We start from the raw sequence: 23182 nt of genomic DNA on the forward strand, positions 1-23182 counted from the left end.
TAAGTGAAATCGGGAGGTTTAATCTGTCACATTATCTATAAACCGTATCTAAAAGAGAAAATACCGGTACAACAGCATCAAGCAACGGTAGCGCGTATCTCGTACTACCCGACGAATCGTCTCACGAAATTTTCTATTTATTATATCGGTTAAACTGTCATCCGTTTAAGTGACAAAACTTACACCGAATAAACCACTCGAACGTTGTCTCCCATCAATGATATTGCTATTCAAATATTCCGTCTAATTACCAAATAAAAACACTACAACATAACCTATTTATTCTTCTTCTTTTATATAAAATAATTAGTCTAGTTTCTTCGGTTATACGTCCACTTGATTTGATATACTATAGATTAAAGTACGAATTAGATTTTCGGTAACTAGTACTGACTAAAAAGCTTTTCCATTTCGTTTTCCCTAATCTACACACGCGAAATAATAATTGTAGTATGTATTAAATTTCTCTGTTTAGATACACGGCTTCATTAATAATTTTGGAATTATTTGACAGAACAACGAAATTAGGAAGCGTGAAATTTTTATTTCGCGGTTCCGTGCTCTAAATTCCGACGTAGGTATGCCTACTTCTAACGTCGTCGCAACTTTTGATAAATTACTTTTAATTGTCGATAATATTTCGAAATAAGCAACGTCCTAACGTCCTTTAAAAATCATTTGCTAGTTTTAAAATCAAGTTTGTGTGTTTAGCGGTTATTTTAAGTAACTACGCCATCTCTAGTTTATGTCACGTACTTCTAAGATGGTTTTCGTACTTAATTCGAATGGATAATTGATTGAAACCAACCTCAAAAACCTTGGTTTCTTCAAGATTTGGGTTTTTATAGCTAATTTTTGGGTTTTTATAGCTAATTTTTGGGTTTTTATAGCTAATTCTTAGGTTTTTATAGCTATTTTTGGGTTTTTATAGCTAATTTATGGGTTTTATAGCTAATTCTTGGGGTTTTATAGCTAAATTTTGGGGTTTTATAGCTAATTTTTGGGTTTTTGAAGCTAATTTTTGGGTTTTTATAGCTAATTTTTGGGTTTTTATAGCTAATTCTTAGGTTTTTATAGCTATTTTTGGGTTTTTATAGCTAATTTATGGGTTTTATAGCTAATTCTTGTGGTTTTATAGCTAATTTTTGGGGTTTTATAGGTAATTTTTGGGTTTTTCTAGCTACTTTTTTTGGTTTTCAGAGCTAAATTTTGGGTTTTTATAACTAATTTTTAGGTTTTTAAAGCTAATTTTTGGGTTTGTTATTGATAATTGATTGAAACCAACCTCAAAAACCTTGGTTTCTTCAAGATTTGGGTTTTTATAGCAAAATTTTCAGTTTTTATAGCTAGTTTTTGGGTTTTATAGCTAATTTTTGGGTTTTTCTAGCTACTTTTTGGGTTTTCAGAGCTAATTTTTGGGTTCTTATAGCTAATTTTTGGGTTTTCATGAAATTAGCTATAAAACCCAAAAATTAGCTATAAAAACCAAAATTGGCTAGAAAAATCCAAAAGTTAGCTAGAAAAATCCAAAAGTTAGCTATAAAACTCAAAAGTTAGCTAGAAAAACCCAAAAACTAGCTATAAAAACCCAAATCTTGAAGGAACCAAGGTTTTTGAGGTTGGTTTTAATCAATTATCAATAACAAACCCAAAAATTAGCTAGAAAAACAAAAAAATTAGCTTTAAAAACCCAAAAATTAGCTTTAAAAACCCAAAAATTAGCTATAAAAACCAAACAATTAGCTCCAAAACCCAAAAATTAGCTCTAAAAACCCAAAAAATAGCTATAAAACTCAAAAATTAGCTAGAAAACCCCAAAAAATAGCTATAAACCCCAAAAATTAGCTAGAAAACCCAAAAGTTAGCTAGAAAAACCCAAATCTTGAAGGAACCAAGGTTTTTGAGGTTGGTTTCAATCAATTATCAATAACAAACCCAAAAATTAGTAAGAAAAACCCAAAAATTAGCTATAAAACCCAAAAATTAGCTATAAAAACCCAAGAATAAGCTATAGAAACCCAAAAATTAGCTATAAAAATCCAAAAATTAGCTATAAAAACCCAAACATTCGAGTGATTATACCTCGTATATTGATCTGGGAGTGAATATTCACCAATTTTGATGGGAACTGGATTTGATTTGATCGTTTTGTAAAGTATACAATTCGTAGAACAAAACAATGTATGAAATTATACGACGAAATGACTCCCTTTAGAGAATACTAACTTTCCATATCAATTTCGCAATAATAGACATAAGAATAATTGTCGTGAATCCATTATTATGAAAAAATAATTGCGAATAATTTGAAAATTGTAATAATATGTAATTTTTTTTCTCATTGTTTTCGTTTCTTCAACAAATCTGCAATTATACGCGACTGGGGACTGTTTAATCAACTTTTGATAAATCTACTGTTCGGTTTTTGTATACAGGGTGGGTGTCTTAAATAAAAATAAATATTGATGATGTATATAAAGTTCGATGCTGATATTTAAGCAACTTATTATTATAGTTGTATGGAATTACCGCATCAAATTATAAATGAATTTAAAGGTTATTTTCGAAATGTTAAAAGATCTCTAAGTTATTTGTAATGACAGGTTATTAGACGGTCGGGCAGTTGGGCTTTTCTTGATTGCCGTGTATATATAAAAATTGTGTATAGTCGAGATATATAAAACGAAGTCAACTCATAGTTTATTATTTACATACTTTCCGTAATAAATTTCGATTTTAAAAAATTTTCGTACGACGTTTCGTTTCTGAAATATAATCTTTCAAATTTGCTAAATCATAACATATATTTAATTATATATTTTCTAAATTATACATTCGATTATTACGAATTTTTTATAAATGATTAAATTAGTCCTTGTAGTGTATTTGACAGTATAAATAATTCGATACTACTATTTAAACGACAGGGACGGCTTATACTAGATTGTTAATAATACGTAACTTCTACAAGGACAATCTGTATAATCTAAAGTGGTAAAAATGTATTTTTATAAAGATTTTTCGACAAAAAAATACTGTATGTTCACAATTTGTGATAATTATTTTCGTAATGTCTCTTCATAAAAAAAAACAGTTTTTTTGATATATACTACGATATAAAAATCTAAATATTTCCCAAATCATAAATTTTATCGGGTTAAACAAATAGTAGTACGTTTTTCTTAAAAAAATCGATAAAAAAATTCGTTTTTATTATCTTTAAATTATACAGATTGTCCTTGTAAAAATTACGGATTATTAACCATTGAGGATGATCCGCCCCTGTACTTCAGATAATAGTTTATTAGTTTCATACTTTCCGATTATTGTTTTAGCGTAATAAATTTCGATTTAAAAAAAATTTCATACGACGTTTCGTTTCTGAAATATAATCTTTCAAATTTTCGAAATTAAAACTTATTTTTAATTATATTTTCTAAACTATACATACGATTATTACGAATTTTTAATAAATGATTAAATTATTCTCTGTAGTGTATTTGACAGTATAAATAATTCGATACTACTATTTAAACGACAGGGACGGCTTATACCAGATTGTTAATAATACGTAACTTTTTCAAGGACAATCTGTATAATCTAAAGTGGTAAAAATGTAGTTTTATAAAGATTTTTCGACAAAAAAATACTGTATGTTCACAATTTGTGATAATTATTTTCGTAATGTCTCTTTATAAAAAAAAACAGTTTTTTTGATATATACTACGATATAAAAATCTAAATATTTCCCAAATCATAAATTTTATCGGGTTAAACAAATAGTAGTACGTTTTTCTTAAAAAAATCGATAAAAAAATTCGTTTTTACTATCTTTAAATTATACAGATTGTCCTTGTAAAAATTACGGATTATTAACCATTGAGGATGATCCGCCCCTGTACTTCAGATAATAGTTTATTAGTTACATACTTTCCGATTATTGTTTTAGCGTAATAAATTTCGATTTTAAAAAATTTTCATACGACGTTTCGTTTCTGAAATATAATCTTTCAAATTTTCGAAATTAAAATTTATTTTTAATTATATTTTCTAAACTATACATACGATTATTACGAATTTTTTATAAATGATTAAATTAGTCCTTGTAGTGTATTTGACAGTATAAATAATTCGATACTACTATTTAAACGACAGGGACGGCTTATACTAGATTGTTAATAATACGTAACTTCTACAAGGACAATCTGTATAATTTAAAGTGGTAAAAATGTATTTTTATAAAGATTTTTCGACAAAAAAATACTTTATGTTCACAATTTATGATAATTATTTTCGTAATGTCTCTTTATAAAAAAAAACAGTTTTTTTGATATATACTACGATATAAAAATCTAAATATTTCCCAAATCATAAATTTTATCGGGTTAAACAAATAGTAGTACGTTTTTCTTGAAAAAATCGATTAAAAAATCCGTTTTTACTATCTTTAAATTATACAGATTGTCCTTGTAAAAATTACGCTTAATTAACCATTTAGGATGATCCGCCCCTGTACTTCAGATAATAATATTCAATTATTTATTACGTCAAATACATTACAAGGACATACGTAATCATCCATTAAAAATTCATAATGTTCTAATGTATAATTTAGAAAATATAGATAATTAAATATAATTTTTGTTTTCGCGGTTTTAAAACCTTATAACTCATAAACGAGGGTCGTTTAAAAAAATTTTTTGATCTCGTCATCCTCACATTACTAAATTTTTTAGTATCGACACCCTGTATAAACGACAAACCATTAACCAAATTTATACGTACGTGAAAAAAATTTATCGACAAGTTGAAACTCGTTTTCTTTTAAATTTATAGACCTTTAAAAATTGTTCGGTAAACAATTACACGTTTTTTCGGATATGTATCAGTGTGAGACGATTAGCATACCAAATACCCAGCTATATACAGTGTGACCAATACTAAAATCGAATTTTTTTCGTTGTCTCAAGCCCCCTAATTATATAAAATTTTTCTTCGATAAAATTCCGTTGCAACTATCTAATTTCTTATTTTATTTATTAAAAAAATGATAATCTGTCAATATACCCCGTCAATTTAATGTTTTATATCAGTTAAACTTCCATAAAATAACCTCAAAAAAATTTATAATAAACTGCATATTTTTTATTGATTGTCGTAGATAAAATAAGGTATTCTATTCGCTAATAAAGGTTAATTTAGTAATATACTATAGCGAATCAAATATTCTGAAAATTACGATACGAAAAACGTTTTTTCTTCTTCTGGAATGCACGAAGAAAAAAACTGTTTGTTTGAATATCGGATTTTTACGCTTATTTTTTTTTTTTTTTTTTAGTTAGTTACGTTCACTCTGTAGACATTCATTTGAGTGGTAGTTGTCGCTAATAGCTTCGGTGACATCTTCATCAGAGCAGTCCGGTCGATGTCGGACTCCGCTACCGGTCCAGTAGCAGACCATCTTTTCCACAAGAATTATTTATACGCGTAGGAGTTGAACAGTGGTGTGGAGTAAAACATTTTAATTGATAAAACTAAACAATAATACGACACGATCGAAAAACAATCGATTTGTAAATTAAAAAAATTATTCTAATTAAAACCATAGAAACTGACATCGTATTAAGTACGTAGACTAAGAAAAACCATCGATCTAATAACAGAAAAGAATAATTATGAATAATCAACAATAAATGACGTAAAAAGTCTTTAAAATCATATTGTTTTCTTACAATGAACTCGACAGTTTTTAATTTTTGTAAACTTCTTTCTTGGATGGCCAAAATGAATTCAAAAAGAAACTTTTTCAAAACGATCTTTATTTTTATTTATGTTTACATCTATTTGACGTAAGTCTCGATCAGTGTTAACAACCTAACCTCTAAAAATTCCCTTTTCTAGAGCGCGAAATGCGAATTAAAATATAGAAATGCTTACAATTTAGAAATTTTTGAGATTTTTATTGTATTTTTCGTATTTTTTGAGGTTTTCATTGTATTCTCCGTATTTGTTGAGTATTTTATTGAATTTATTGTATTTTTCGAGGTTTTCGTTATATTTTTCGAAGTTTTTATTGTGTTTTTCGAGGTTTTCATTCTATTTTCCGTATTTGTTGAGGATTTTATTGAATTTATTGTATTTTTCAAGATTTCCGTTGTATTTTCCGTATTTTTTAAGGTTTTCATTGAATTTATCGTATTTTTCATTGTCTTTATTGTATTTTTCGTATTTTTAGAGATTTTTATTGTATTTTTCGAGGTTTTCATTGTATTTTCCGTATTTGTTGAAGATTTTATTGAATTTATCGTATTTTTCATGATTTTCATTGTATTTTTTATTGAATTTATCGTATTTTTCGAGGTTTTTATTCTATTTTTCGTAGTCTTTTTCGTAATCCTTATTTTTTGAGATTTTTATTGTTTTATCGAAGGCTTTATCGTATTTTTCGTTGTCTTTATGGTATTTTTCGTATTTTTTACTGTATTATTCCGGGTTTTCATTGTATTTTCCGTATTTGTTAAGGATTTTATTAAATTTATTGTATTTTTAGAGGTTTTTATTGTATTTTTTATTGTAGTTTCCGAGGTTTTTATTGTATTTTTCGTTTGTTGGAGGTTTTTATTGTATTTTTTGAGGTTTATATTGTATTTTTTGAGCCTTTTATTTTATTTTCCGAGGTTTTTATTGTATTTTTCGAGGTTTTCATTGTATTTTCCGTATTTTTAAGGTTTTTATTGAATTTATCGTATTCTTTGAGGTTTTTATTGTGTTTTTTGAAGTTTTTATTGTATTTTTATTGTGTTTTCCGAGATTTTTATTGTATTTTTCGTTTGTTGGAGGTTTTTATTGTATTTTTTGAGGTCTATATTGTATTTTTTGAGCCTCTTATATAATTTTCCGAGGTTTTTATTGTATTTTTCGAGGTTTTCATAGCATTTTCCGTATTTTTAAGGTTTTTATTGAATTTATCGTATTTTTTGAGGTTTTTATTGTGTTTTCCGAGGTCTTTATTGTATTTTTCGTTTGTTGGAGTTTTTTATTGTATTTTTTGAGGTTTATATTTTATTTTTTGAGCCTTTTATTTTATTTTCCGAGGTTTTTATTGTATTTTTCGAGGTTTTCATTGTATTTTCCGTATTTTTAAGGTTTTTATTGAATTTATCGTATTCTTTGAGGTTTTTATTGTGTTTTTATTGTGTTTTCCGAGGTTTTTATTGTGTTTTCCGAGGTTTTTATTGTATTTTTCGTTTGTTGGAGATTTTTATTGTATTTTTCGAGGTTTTCATTGTATTTTCCGTATTTTTAAGGTTTTTATTGAATTTATCGTATTCTTTGAGGTTTTTATTGTGTTTTTATTGTGTTTTCCGAGGTTTTTATTGTGTTTTCCGAGGTTTTTATTGTATTTTTCGTTTGTTGGAGATTTTTATTGTATTTTTCGAGGTTTTCATTGTATTTTCCGTATTTGTTGAAGATTTCATTGAATTTATCGTATTTTTGAAGTTTTTATTTTGTTTCTCGATTTTTCTACTAACTATGTATGTTTGTATGGAATTTAAAAAAAAACTTTTTCAAAACGATCTCTATTTTTATTTATGTTTACATCTATTTGACGTAAGTCTCGATCAGTGTCACCAACCTAACCTCTAAAAATTCCCTTTTCTAGAGCGCGAAATTCGAATTAAAATATAGAAATGTTTACAATTTAAAATTTGATTCGATTGTGAACTAAAAAATCATTAAAAATAAATAACTAGCGGTCTGTTCGACGAAATTCATTCATTTTAATTCTATTCTTATTTATTGCAAGTTTAATAATGACAAAATTCAATTTATAACACCACGAAAACTTCGAAAGAAATTATTGTAAGGTTAATGTATTGAATCCCAACATATCACAAGTTTGTAAAATAAATCGTCCAAAACTTGGAAAGAAAATATTTGTTTTATTATTTTTGAACGAATCACTTCGGTTGATATATACGAAAATGGTTCTAGAAGTACCTAATTCGACCTAGAGATGGCGGTATTTGCTTGAAAAAATACCGCTGGTATCAGAAAGTATGAATGACGACTCGAAAAGGAAAACTAGCTCTGGAGAAGACAAAGACGGTTCCATCTGCAGACAGATGTCTTAAAAAAAGTTCTGAACGAACTTATTGCAACGTTTGAGCGAACAAATCGAGCAAAAACTTATTGAAATCTCTAGGAAAAGTGTTTTCTCTTTTGGGCCAAATACTTTTGGAATCGTCCTCGTATATATCATAGATTAATTAATATTTCAAAATTGTTTAATAAATTCGACGTTTTTATAGTTTTTATTTTTAAATTCGATAATTACGATAAATTTTTTGTTTTAAAATAAAATCGCGAGTTAAATCAACAAATCGTTAAAATTTTAAAACCGCTCGTTTATAAGTTGTAAAATGAAATCCACGACGATTTTTTTTGTCCTTTTTGGTATCAAAAAACACTAATGAACCCCTTTTTGATATCTTTGATACAAATTATACGTTACAAATTATATATTCTACCTGATTCAGTTGATTTTTTTTTATTTTTTAAATTTCATCGAAATACTTTTTCCCGTCAATCTACAAACAAAAAATGATCGATATTGATATTGATCTAATGTGCTTCGATAGCTGATTCCACGAGTTCGTACTTTACCAAAAAATTCGAGACATTTGTAGGCGAAATCGCGAAGGTCCTGAAGATCAAAATCGATTCAACGAAAATCAACTGGCAGAGACACCAGCAACGATCTGGTTGACCAAATGATGTGCAAACGCCAAAAATATTGAAGAAAATCCTCAAAAAAGAACTGGATGACAAAATGGTTGCTCTCAATGGAAAAAACAATGGACTGAAATGGAAAAATAGGTTCTAAAGAAAGCGTCCTTTTGGTAGCAAGGTTTTTCGGGATACGCGTGTGATAATTTTGAAAAAACTCGACGATTCTTATTGTAAATTCATCCACAAATAATTTTGTAGTTAAAAAACGTGGATTCGAATCTTGACATAAAGATATTTCCAACATTATTTATTATCCCGTCAATGTTTAGTTCCTGATGAAAAAGTTGTGGTAAATGTTGAAACCACTTGCAGAGTTTGAAGATTTTGAAAGTACCCCAAAGAAAAGCGACTTATTTTCAATGTTAAATCGCGAATTTCCGTCCATTAACCAGATATTTTCTCGAAATTCGACACCAAATCCTATCTAGGCTAACACACCCGGATATTTTGTCTTATAAATTCCTCGATGTGTTTTGAGGATTCGATAACCTTGCAAAAATCGCTGTATTATATGTTTTCCTGGTGGTTAACAAATCAGAAATATAAATTAGATAAAAAATAGGCACAAATAGGGAAAATACAATAAAAAATACGAAAAATACAATAAAACTTCGAAAAACACAATAAAAACCTCAAAAATTTCGAAAAATACAATAAAAACCTCAAGAAATACGAAAAATACAATAAGAACCTCAAAAAATACAATAAAATCCTAAACAAATACGGAAAATACAATGAAAACCCCGAAAAACACAATAAAAATTTTCAAAAATACAATAAAAACCTCAAAAAATACGATAAATTCAACAAAAACCTCGAAAAACACAATAAAAACTTCGAAAAATACAACTAAAACCTCGAAAAATACAATAAATTCAATAAAATCCTCAACAAATACGGAAAATACAATAAAAACTACGAAAATACAATCAAAACCTCGAAAAACACAATAAAAACTTCGAAAAATACAATAAAAACTTCGAAAAATACAACTAAAACCTCGAAAAATACAATAAATTCAATAAAATCCTCAACAAATACGGAAAATACAATAAAAACTACGAAAATACAATCAAAACCTCGAAAAACACAATAAAAACTTCGAAAAATACAATAGAAATCTCAAAAATACGATAAATTCAACAAAAACCTCGAAAAACACAATAAAAACTTCGAAAAATACAACGAAAACCTCAAAAAATACAATAAATTCAATAAAATCCTCAACAAATACGGAAAATACAATCAAAACCTCGAAAAACACAATAAAAACTTCGAAAAATACAATAGAAATCTCAAAAATACGATAAATTCAACAAAAACCTCGAAAAACACAATAAAAACTTCGAAAAATACAACGAAAACCTCGAAAAATACAATAAATTCAATAAAATCTTCAACAAATACGGAAAATACAATGAGAACCTCGAAAAATACAATAAGAAATACGAAAAATACAATAAAACTTCGAAAAACACAATAAAAACCTCAAAGAATACAAATTTAACGAAACTTTTTTAACGAAATTTATATTCTGAAGATTCAGTTATATAAAATACGTGCCATTTTTGTTTTTTTTTGTGACTAATTTTACTAATTAAAAGAGGGAAATGATATCGCGATAAAAAAATATTTTTATGCGGTAAAAAAAGCGTATCAGTAAAAAAAAATCGTCAAACCAAGTATATAATTAATTCTTTCTTATTTAAAATTATTCCGCCGTACCCATATATATATATATATATATATATTCATTAATAATTACGACCCCCTAAAACTCCATATAGTTCGCTATCTGATAAAACACCACTCCCGAAAGGGTGATTTGATATATAACGGCCATTTCGGCGACGAAAATATTTTTATGATACAAACTTATGGAAATTCTTATAAAAACATGCTAATTTTGGAAAAGCGACTTTTAGTTAATTGGTCGTTTCGATGAAAATTAACCAACGATATCAATCAATAAAAATTTTTTTCAAGTAAAAAGCAAAAACAAGTTTCAAACTTACGTACGTTGTATTCTACTAAACGACTTCTACTTGTCGGATAGATCTTTCGAAAATTACTAGAATCCTAATTATCTAGAATCTTCCTTCTGTACAATCGAAGTTTCTGGATCTTTCCTTAACAATATTGAACCGATCATCATCGAGGAATGATAAGTGTTAGCCTTGCAAAAGATTAGAAGGTTTTTGGCCTTTAAGAAATTCCCTAATTTTGTAAAGCCGCGTTACATACAATGCTTTGAATTCAATCAGATCCCGTACCGCAATTTTTAAATATTCGCAGTACCAAGATTTGAATATGAGTTGAAAATTGATATCTACGATGTTTATCTGTTACGTCAATCGATTTTTCTAGTAACTATGTATGTTTGTATGGATCTGGGGTAGTATTTTATGATGTTTTATTGTATTTTTTGAAGTTTTTATTGTATTTTTCGAGGTTTTCATTGTATTTTGTATTATTTGTTGAGGATTTTGTTGAATTTATCGTATTTTTTTAGGTTTTTATTGTATTGTTCGAATTTTTTAGTGTTTTTCGAGGTTTTGATTGTATTTTCGTAGTTTTTATTGTATTTTTCGTATTTTTTGAGATTTCCATTGTATTTTTCGTATTTTTTTAGGTTTTTACTGTATTTTTCGTATTTTTTATTGTATTTTTCGAGGTTTTCATTGTATTTTCCTTATTTGTTGAGGATTTTGTTGCTTTTATCGTATTTTTTGAGGTTTTTATTGTATTTTTCGAGGTTTTGATTGTATTTTCGTAGTTTTTATTGTATTTTTCGTATTTTTTGAGGTCTTTACTGTATTTTTCGTATTTTTTATTGTATTTTTCGAAGGTTTTCATTGTATTTTTCGTATTTGTTGAGGATTTTATTGAATTTATTGTATTTTTTGAGATTTTCATTGTATTTTCCGTATTTTTCAGGTTTTCATTGAATTTATCGTATTTTTCGAGGTTTTTATTCTATTTCTCGTAGTCTTTATTGTATTTTTCGTATTTTTTGAGTTTTTACTGTATTTTTCGTTTTTTTTATTGTATTTTTCGAGGTTTTAATTGTATTTTCCTTATTTGTTGAGGATTTTGTTGAATTTATCGTATTTTTTGAGGTTTTTATTGTGTTTTGTGTTTTTCGAGGTTTTGATTGTATTTTCGTAGTCTTTATTGTATTTTTCGTATTTTTTGAGGTTTCTACTGTATTTTTCGTATTTTTTATTGTATTTTTCGAATGTTTTCATTGTATTTTTCGTATTTGTTGAGGATTTTATTGAATTTATTGTATTTTTTGAGATTTTCATTGTATTTTCCGTATTTTTCAGGTTTTCATTGAATTTATCGTATTTTTCGAGGTTTTTATTCTATTTCTCGTAGTCTTTATTGTATTTTTCGTATTTTTTGAGTTTTTACTGTATTTTTCGTTTTTTTTATTGTATTTTTCGAGGTTTTAATTGTATTTTCCTTATTTGTTGAGGATTTTGTTGAATTTATCGTATTTTTTGAGGTTTTTATTGTGTTTTTCGAGGTTTTGATTGTATTTTCGTAGTCTTTATTGTATTTTTCGTATTTTTTGAGGTTTCTACTGTATTTTTCGTATTTTTTATTGTATTTTTCGAATATTTTCATTGTATTTTTCGTATTTGTTGAGGATTTTATTGAATTTATTGTATTTTTTGAGATTTTCATTGTATTTTCCGTATTTTTCAGGTTTTCGTTGAATTTATCGTATTTTACGAGGTTTTTATTCTATTTTTCGTAGCCTTTATTGTATTTTTCGTATTTTTGAGATTTTTATTGTATTTTTCGAAGTTTTTATTATATTTTTCGTATTTTTTGAGGTTTCTACTGTATTTTTCGTATTTTTTATTGTATTTTTCGAATGTTTCCATTGTATTTTTCGTATTTGTTGAGGATTTTATTGAATTTATTGTATTTTTTGATATTTTCATTGTATTTTCCGTATTTTACAGGTTTTCATTGAATTTATCGTATTTTACGAGGTTTTTATTCTATTTTTCGTAGCCTTTATTGTATTTTTCGTATTTTTGAGATTTTTATTGTATTTTTCGAAGTTTTTATTATATTTTTCGTATTTTTTAAGGTTGTTATTGTATTTTTCGTATTTTTAGCGGTTTTTTATTCTAATTTTCGTATATTTTCAGGTATTTATTTATTTTTCGAGGTTTTTATTTCATTCTTCGTATTTTTTTTGGGGGATTTTTCAGTGTATAAAAGAATGAGCGCAATGAATAGCTTCAATATTCAATAGAGTAGACCTTCGTTAGACTCTGTAATTTTTTATTCTTATACAAATTAGAAATTCTACTCGAAAAAAACATCGAAAAAATGAGCAAAAAAGTGATTGAAACCGATAGGAATTCCAACAAAATGATGAGAAGTTGACGTTTTTAAATTCGGTCCGATACTTTTTGAATAAACCTCGTATACGATTCGAATTGAATAAATTCACGTTAACAAACTACCTGGAAGAAAACAAACATCATCAATAACAGTGAACAAACCCGCCATTACTTGGTAATTAATTAAAAATTTACATCCACCGGTAGACTATGGATACACATGTTATTATTTATATACAGGGAGGCACAAATATACTAGATATAAATAAATATTTATATTCAAACATCAAATATAAGTAATTAGATTATCATTAATAGATATTTTTATGAACTTATCGTGTAATCGGGTATAGAAAATAATAAAATTCTACTTTTGATTAAGTGAAAACTTCCTGAAGCACCTAATCTGACTTATAGATGGCGGTAGTTGCTTCAAAAATACCACACATCGTTGGATTTGTTTTTATTTCAAAGGCTTTAGTCTAACTAATATAAAAACTGAAGTAAAATATTCGGATAGCGAAGTTGCGTCAGTCGGCGTTGTGTTACGGCCACGTGAACGTGCCCGCCATTATCCAATATTTGTCTTTTATTTATAACCTATCGGGGGTCGAAAAAAAAAACGATCTATAACCTATAAAAAATATATTTGGGACGCTACGTGTTTAAATATTATTGTGTAGCGTAGAAAATTGATTAGTTCTGTAATGTTTCGGCATTGTTGTACAATTTGGGGCTTCGCAAACATCATTTGTCATTTTTCTGTTGCACCCCGACTAGAAATATAATGAAGCGCTCACAGAAAACGACTGACAGTCCATAAAATTATTGAGGAAAGTTAAAAAGTATGTTGCAATAATTAATTCCAAAAAATTCCGGTATAATTCAAAACATACTTAATTATATTTATATATGTATACGGTAAAAATAAAAACTAAAACAAATATTAGGAATACCACGAATTGTTAAGATATGAAGACATTTTTCTATTTGTGGAACTTGATTTTCAATCTCTACACTAAAGACAGTTTTCTATTACAATTTGGATTCTTTATATAGACCCGTGTTTTGTTAGATGTCGGATTTTGACATATCCTAATCGAATTTCGCTTCACGTTGTCCAAGCTTTCTCTTCTACATCTCTTTTTAAAGTTCTGTGGAAGATTCCAGGAGGTGTTTTCTTGTCGTGAATGTTTAGTTATAGCCAAATACAAGGATTGTCTTAGAGATGGCTGTAGCTGTTTGAAAAATACCCACTGTATTAAAACGTACATAATTATACAGTAGATTTTTCAATAGTGAACGTTTTCGGTGAAGACCTGGTATATTTTTTGAGGTTTCCATTGTATTTCTCGAGGTTTTTATTGTGTTTTCGTATTTTTTGAGGTTTTTATTGTATTTTTCCAGGTTTTCATTGTATTTTCCGTATTTTCGAAGTTACTATTGAATTTATCGTATTTTTTGAGGTGTTTATTGTATTTTTTGAAGATTTTATTGTGTTTTCCGAGGTTTTTGATGTATTTTTCATATTTTTAAGGTTTGTATTGTGTTTTTTGTATATTTTAAAATTTTTATTGTATTTTTCAAGGTTTTTATCGTATTTTTCGTATTTTTTCATGTTTGCAATGTATTTTTCGAGGTTTTCATTGTATTTTCTGTATTTTTGAAGTTTTTATTGAATTTATCGTATTGTTTGAGGTTTTTATCGTGTTTTTTGAAGATTTTATTGTATTTTTTATTGTGTTTTCCGATGTTTTTATTATATTTTTCGTGTTTTTAAGGTTTATATTGTGTTTTTTGTATTTTTTAGAACTTTTATTGTATTTTTCAAGGTTTTTATTGTATTTTTGGTATTTTTTCATGTTTCCAATGTATTTTTCGAGGTTTTCATGGTATTTTCCGTATTTTAAAATTTTTATTGAATTTATCGTATTCTTTGAGCTTTTTATCATGTTTTTTGAAGATTTTATTGTATTTTTTATTGTGTTTTCCGAAGTTTTTATTGTATTTTTCGATGCTATTATTGTATTTTTTGTACTTTTTGAGGTTTATATTGTATTTTTCGAGACTTTTATTTTATTTTTCGAGGCTTTGATTGTATTTTCCGTATTTTTTAAAGTATTCATTGAATTTATCATATTTTTCGAGGTTTTTATAGTATTGTATTGTTGTATTGTATGGTATTTTATTGTATTTTCCGTATATTTTTAGGGTTTTATTGTATTTTTTGAGGTTTTTATTCTATTTTCAGTATATTTTTAGGTTTATATAGTATTTTTCGATATTTTTATTGTATTTTCCGTATTTTTTAAGGTTTTAATTGAATTTATCATATTTATTGAGGTTTTTATAGTATTTTTCGAAGTTTTTATTGTATTCTTTGTATATTTTTAGGTTTTTATTGAAAAATTTGAGGGTTTTATTGTATTTTCCGTATATTTTTAGGTTTATATAGTATTTTTCGATGTTTTTATTGTATTTTCCGTTTTTTAAAAGGTTTTAATTGAATTTATCGTATTTATTGAGGTTTTTATAGTATTTTTCGTATATTTTTAGGTTTTTATTGTATTTATTGAGGTTTTTATAGTATTTTTCGAAGTTCTTATAGTATTTTTCGTATATTTTTAGGTTTTTATTGTATTTATTGAGGTTTTTATAGTATTTTTCGAAGTTTTTATTGTATTTTTCGTATATTTTTAGGTTTTTATTGTATTTATTGAGGTTTTTATAGTATTTTTCGTATATTTTTAGGTTTTTATTGAGGTTTTTATAGTATTTTTCGAAGTTTTTATTGTATTTTTCGTATATTTTTAGGTTTTTATTGTATTTATTGAGATTTTTATAGTATTTTTCGAAGTTTTTATTGTATTTTCCGTATATTTTTAGGTTTTTATTGTATTTTCCGTATATTTTTAGGTTTTTATTGTATTTTCCGTATATTTTTAGGTTTTTATTGTATTTATTGAGGTTTTTATAGTATTTTTCGTATATTTTTAGGTTTTTATTGTATTTATTGAGGTTTTTATAGTATTTTTCGTATATTTTTAGGTTTTTATTGAGGTTTTTATAGTATTTTTCGAAGTTTTTATTGTATTTTTCGTATATTTTTAGGTTTTTATTGTATTTTTTGTGGTTTTTATTGTATTTTTCGTGCATTTTCGTTCATTACAAAACTTTATCATCACGATTGGATCTTCATGAACATCTCGATAATAATTTTTGATTATTTTTTCCATTATTTGGATTTGTTTTAATTTTTACTAAATCACCGCCACGTCTTTATCATTTTTTTTTTTAATAATTATTACACAAATATGGACCGTAGACTTAGGGAAAATATTTTAACGAAAAAAAAAAAACATTCATACTAATCACAGTTATTAAAATCGAATAAAAACTCGCTTTGAAATAATCCGAGAAAAACCGAGACTGAAAAGGTGTAATTAATGTCCGAAGAATTTTGTACCTTGACCCATGTACGTATCGTATTATGTTAAAAACTAAACCATCAACATATAAATATATAGGGTTTCAAAAAATTAATTTCATTCACCTTTTATCAAAGTACAACTCTTAGGGATTCGATTAATAAAAATCTCATATCAATCGATGAGTATACGAGGTCTGGATATTAAATAACGAGCCACTCAACGTCCCATACGCAAAATATTTTAGTCAGAGTCAAATGTGTTATACCTCGTTCAAAATGTTTCTAATCCACGATCCGTACGTGGAATTTGGTTGATTTTGGTCACAGTTTCCGGTGTTGAAACAGTCTTAGGACGATCTGGGTGCTTATACTACTCAAAAACACGTGTTACACATAGAAAATTGTCCCCACAGGCCTTTTGTAACAATTCATAGCATTTAATCGGTTTTTTTTTTTTAATTTAACGTGTAATTTTGTGAATTCAGATTAAAAATGATGTTGAGGACATGGAAAATTTTGTTTCAGTTGTTTCAGTTCGATTGAATGTGAATAGAAAGCGATTTTAGCGCCACCTGTATACTTTTGGAACTGTCCTCGTATCATATTTTTTTCAATTCCGCGTATTTATAACGAATTTTGTACAAATAAATCGAAATATCCGATGCAACATAGTATTTTCGCGATTTTCAAGATATATTTCGAAAAATATTCGGCATCCGTTAAAAATTTTCGTCTCGTTTGAAATTGCGAGCTACCGTATCATTATCAGTCATTGCAATTTTTGCGAAATGATCGGTTCACTTGTCTTTAAACAGGCATTTAACATAATTTTTGGATTAAGTTGCGTCTTTTCAGTACCTCCAGTAAACTAAATTATATGAATCACAAGTTCGGTAGGCACCGAAAACAAAATTAGCGATTCCTTTATCTCGTAGTTTTAGTTTTAGAAAAATTTTAAATATCCTATATTATACCATTAGAGTGGTATCTAGTTAAATTATAGGGGGAAAAAAGGGGTAACGAACAGTTATATTTCCACGGGGTACTATTAATTTTTAAAACAATTATCAGAACCGGCTTTTAACCTTCGAAAATCCATATCATAAAAGACTTTTGTTTATTAAATACGCGATACTAAGTCGATTTTTATCGTATTTCTGCTCATAAATAATCTCCGATTCAAAAAAACTTGTTTTCTATATACTTTTGATGCTTTTCTTATAGTTTTCAAATCTCTGTAACAGTTTTAACATAAATATCAATCTGTCATCTGTCAAACTTCTTCTACGTCGCCGTCGCATGTAGATTTCCGCCTGACGACGAATTTTGACAGATGACAGTGAATTCTTGTACCCGAGAAAGGGAGGCGATGCAAAAATTGAACGATTTTCACTTGTTTTTTATATACTTTTGATGCTTTTCTTATAGTTTTCAAATCTCTGTATCAGTTTTAACATAAATATCAATCTGTCATCTGTCAAACTTCTTCTACGTCGCCGTTGCATGTATATTTCCGCCTGACGACGAATTTTGACAGATGACAGTGAATTCTTGTGAAAAGATATCGTAAATACAAATTTTGAGCTTCGATTTTATATTTTTGATGGCTATTTAGTGTCTATGCGTAGCGAATTAACAATTAGATTCATTAAACAAACGTCGAATCGAATTTTCGATGTCTAATTGCATATTTCAGAGATAAGTTCAGCTGCTTTGGCCGAAAAGGAGTCGCTTTTTTTCGTGCACCTGCTGTATCCTTCCCCAATTTGCAAATTATTAATTGGATGTAATTATTTCGGCCATTTCGCTTTATTAACGTTAATTAGTGCACTAAATTTCTCGTATACATATTTTTTTCGATATCCGCGTGACTGTTATTGAATCGATATTTCGAACGCATGAATTAATTACAAAAATTGCAGACGAGTACAAAATATTTCGAACAATCGTCAGAAACATACGAAAAAAAGGCCGAAAAGAGGAAATTTCAACGTTAAATTCTTATTTATCCGGTTATTTTAAAAATCTAAAAGTTAAAACATTCGATCCAGTTCTCCGGATGTCTGGTGCTACCCTCGGCAGATAAACTTCCAAGTTCCGGTAGTGGAAGCTTTTACTACCATAAAATACGTTTCGCAAGGAAAACTTTAATGCGTATTTCGAAGCACAACCGGCCATATTACGATGAATGTTCGGAAACGACTTTAAAAACGACAAATCGTCGGTTTATTTTGAACTAACTATTGAATCGCCTCGTATATATCGTGTGTAATCGACGTAATTACGTTTTAAATTCGGAGTATTTTATATGTGACAGTATCTAATTGATTTTTTAAAACATGTTATCGTTCTTTGTCGGTAAAAAGATGAACCTAAATATACCCGTAGTTTATTAAATATTTCATTTCAAACATTTCCGAGAAGTTATTAGTGCCATTTATTCATCAAACAACTGACGCCATAGCAATCACTAAATACGTTCGTTAATGATTCCGATAATCGATGGGAACGTTCAACAGTACGAATTTTAAAAATATTCTTAGATCTATGAACATGTAAGTACGTATTAAGTTTCCGCGTAGGTTAGTTTCAAATATGTAAACGTTTCATTATCAAACGTATTTTTCCGTTAAAATATAACTTACAGGGTGATCTTCGAATATAAATAATAACCGAATATTTGTATTCTATATTATATGATTTTAATTTAGCTCAATTTAGTTTCTAAGAAACGTCAACGAAAACGTAAAATATTTATGGTTCGTTAAGGGAGTTACGATGTTGTCAGATGTAGTTTTTTTCCCCAGATTTGGTTAAATATTTATAATTTTCGATCGATTAGATCTATGAATATCAAAATTAAGTTTCCGTGTATATCAGAGTTAGTTCGAAGTATGCGATTGAATTGTAAAACATATTTTTGTGTTAAAATATAATTTACAGAGTGATTTTAGAAAAAATAATGACCAAATATTTGTAATGTTATTTCTAAGATATGACAGTGTTGTCAGATGTAGTTTTTTTCCCCATATCTAATTAAATATTTATAATTTTCGAAAGAATTTACTGTACAGTGAGTGAGTATTGGATTTTTGATTGTTGCCGATTAGGATTTTCTTCGAGTCTCAAGAAATGTGGATTACGACGAAAAATTGGAGATTACCGTGTTGTCAGATGTAATTTTCACCAGTTCTAGGGAAATTTTCTTGATTCACTACTATACAGACGTAATTTTTTTCAGATATCTATTAAAAAATATACAATTGTCCTAAATAATTATTTAATTCGGAGAAAAATACCGGAAAAAACAATTTGAAGCGTCGAAAGTTGTAGGATAAACTTAAAAAATTGTTTTTTTTTTCCATAAATAAACAATTTAAAACTACAGTGTTGCCGCGAAATCTTGTGAGAACTAACGTTTCATAATATGGAAGATTCGAGTGGAAATAACATCGTTGCCAGACGTTATTTTTCTCTCAAATTTACAGAAATTCTTATAAATTTACGGCGAATATATTTTATTAAGAAATTTTAGGTAAAAAAACTTAAAAAACCGAAGAAAACTGTTGTATAACACCGCAACGTTGTCATATGTGGTTTGTGTGGTAATTTTACCGATAATCGGCGTTGCCAAACCTAATATTTCCCTAAACCAAAGAAAATAGGATTCGTTTTAAGAAATCGTGGCCATTCAACGTTACCAATCAACATACGGTAGGTTTTTTTACATTTTGTATGATTATTTTGTTTGAAATATCGAAAAAAATTCACGTATTCACAAGTAGAACGGCCTTCCGTTGGAAACGTAGAAATTGAGATAAAAGAAACAATTCTGTCTTTATAATTATATAGTCTATGTACCTAATCGTTAACCAGTTTTTTTGATGGAAGCGAAGCGGTAATTACTCCAGATTTTTGAAAAATATAAACATATATTCGACGTAGAAATACCGTTATGGGTCGTATAAAACACATTAGACATCTCTCGCTAAGGTTCTACGTAATAATATAGAAGAATTTATAATAAAAACAGAAAATTGCAACTAAAACGAATCCAGATAATATAATTTACCAGTTTTTGTTTAAGTTGGGATATAGGTTGTTGTAGAAATTACTCCGAGGAAGACACTACGACGAATATTCGTATTACCAAGTATTGTAGCGTTTAAAATTTCCTTCAACATAGTTTTTGAATTAAATTCGTAGCTACAAAATTAAAAAAGTTATCGCGAGAAAACTAAAAATATATAGTCGAAGTGAAAAACGTTTTACTCGATTTTTCTTATTGATTTTCCTGCAAACTCGAATATAATTAGAAAAGAACGATTTTCATTTAACAGACTGCGGAAAAATTAACACGAAAAATGCATTACAATCAATTAAAATGACAGTTGAATAAACACCACAAGAATTTCTGACAGATGACAGTTTGCAACTGCAAAAAAGGTTGCGGCACAACTAGGAGTTGTCGAAATATTTTGCAATTCGACATGTGGAACGTACTCTAGTGACATTTGTCAAAATACCCCCACTATCACGTCTGAAGATGACGAAGAAATCGAAGTTTCGATGAAACTTGATATCGCAGTTCATTTAATAAAAAAAAATTACCCTTATAATCATCGAGGAATATAGTAAACAACAAAAAAAAAATGTTTACATAAATTTCATGATAAAACGATTGTTTTTAAGGTAGGAAATATAATTAAGAATTAATGTTTGAATCATTAACTATTACAATGATTTTTAGTGATATATAGGGGTTGTAATATAATAAATATTATAAGAATTATATTCCGCAAGACTTTTTTTACATAAAAAAGTTGTTTTGGGAGTACTATAAACTTTATTTTATTATTTTCCCCTAGACGTTAGATAAATTCATAACTGTTGACGTATATAAGGTTGCATACTTTTCAAAAATTAATCATATGATATTTTCTCGAGTTCAATGCATTATTACACTTTTTATTTAGAAAAAAACGTGAGATACAACGAAAATATATCGGATAATAGACATTTAAAGTTAAAAATCATTGATTTCAAAGATTTTTAGTATTTATTTAGTATTTAAATATCGTAAATACGTAAATTAGTAATTGAAGATTCGATAAATATAAAAACCGTGTATCAATTATTCAACTGACGTATTTAAACGAGAAAAATAATTCGATATTTTGATTTATATGTACGTGGTATCTATTTTATTATTTCGAAAATAGCTGGTACAGAAAAATATGCTACAGGTTGTGTGTACTACTAAATTCTAAGCAGACACGCATATCGCACGTATCTGAAGCGTGTAAAAGTTTTTTGTTACCACCAAGATCTAAAATTGATTTAGGTAAAGTATCAGGATCGATGGGATTGTCGTATAATTGCGGGTTTTTGAAGAGAGATCGTCCCCACGAAGATGTTTATGAAAAAACCTTATATATATATATAATTATAATGTAAAAACAGACTTTTTTTTATCGCAAACTTCGATCTAGCACAAAGATTTTTAGTATAAATATGCGATATCCAATAATTTGAGGTTATTTCTTTTGTTTCGATTCACCAGGTCTCGGTAATCACAATTTTTGTTCTCTATTTTGCATTTAATTGAAGTTGTTGGAGTACTAGGGGGTTTACAACCCTCTATTTGTCTCACAGCCTACGTAGTATTCTTAAAAAGCTACTAGGGGGTTTATTGTAGCTCGATTTAATCATTCTTTGTCTCTAAAAACTTTTATTCTGTTCAATAATCATTAAAAACCCATAAAAGTTGTCCGTTATAAGCTAAAATTCTTTATTAAAAACGACCAAAGTGAAAAATTTTCAATTTTCCACGGAGACTTTGAAAAAACATCTTGTTTTCGATACGCAACCACCGCTACCCTTTACAGTGACGAATTCATTGATTTTACTCAGACAAATTACATTTTTCGAACAAGAATTTTCGAAATCGAAAGAAAAAAAGTTGGTAGCATTCGATGACTAACCTTTTGCCGTTCCGCCGTCGCCTTTTAGTAGCATATACAGTACCTAGTTGGTTCATAGCGACGGCTTGCGTCGAGACTACCACGGGGGTGGGCGCCAACACTCCCGCGGTTTCACCTCCAAAAGTTACAATCGTACCCGGTGCACATTGGCCCTGCACGGTCCCACTTAAGAATTCCGTTTTGACCGAGGGTGTATTACGTTCGATATACACACTCGAAGGGCACACTGCCACTACACTCGACGCTCTACACACCAAAAATACACGATATCCTATCTAGTCACGAGGATACTGAACACTGAAAGGAGTACGGGTTTGTACGCGCAACTCCTGCTACGTCGAAGCGCCGCCCAATTAGGGAATGGGTCGTAGTGACGTCACAACATGGCCTCTATGAAGTTTGTGGTGGGGACGAGTCCCATACGAAACGAAGTTTTTTCAACTCAGGGACGTCGGGAAAGTTTAAATACCGGATTTATTTTTATTACTTTATAGAAATGTCGATAGAGAAATTTACGACGCTATTTATTCAATCATGTACTGTTCGTTATAGAATCCGCATTTTTTTTAAATAATAAATGTTTTTTTTTTACGAAATAAAATTTACTA

The 23182-nt window shown here is 28.0% G+C and overlaps 1 protein-coding gene across 1 annotated transcript in view; it reads right to left on the reverse strand.

The window, feature by feature from the left end:
- Nucleotides 1-22873, reverse strand: part of LOC130893458 (aryl hydrocarbon receptor protein 1) — an 88621-nt gene extending 65748 nt beyond the window's left edge. The window contains exon 1 of the mRNA XM_057799619.1: nt 22575-22873. Within this exon, the coding sequence (XP_057655602.1) occupies nt 22575-22630 (56 nt within the window). The 5' untranslated portion in view covers nt 22631-22873. The remainder of the gene's footprint in view (nt 1-22574) is intronic.
- Between the last annotated feature and the right edge of the window lie 309 nt (nt 22874-23182).

This window comes from Diorhabda carinulata, chromosome 4, assembly GCF_026250575.1.
Source record: "Diorhabda carinulata isolate Delta chromosome 4, icDioCari1.1, whole genome shotgun sequence".
Taxonomy (NCBI): Eukaryota; Metazoa; Arthropoda; class Insecta; order Coleoptera; family Chrysomelidae; genus Diorhabda; species Diorhabda carinulata.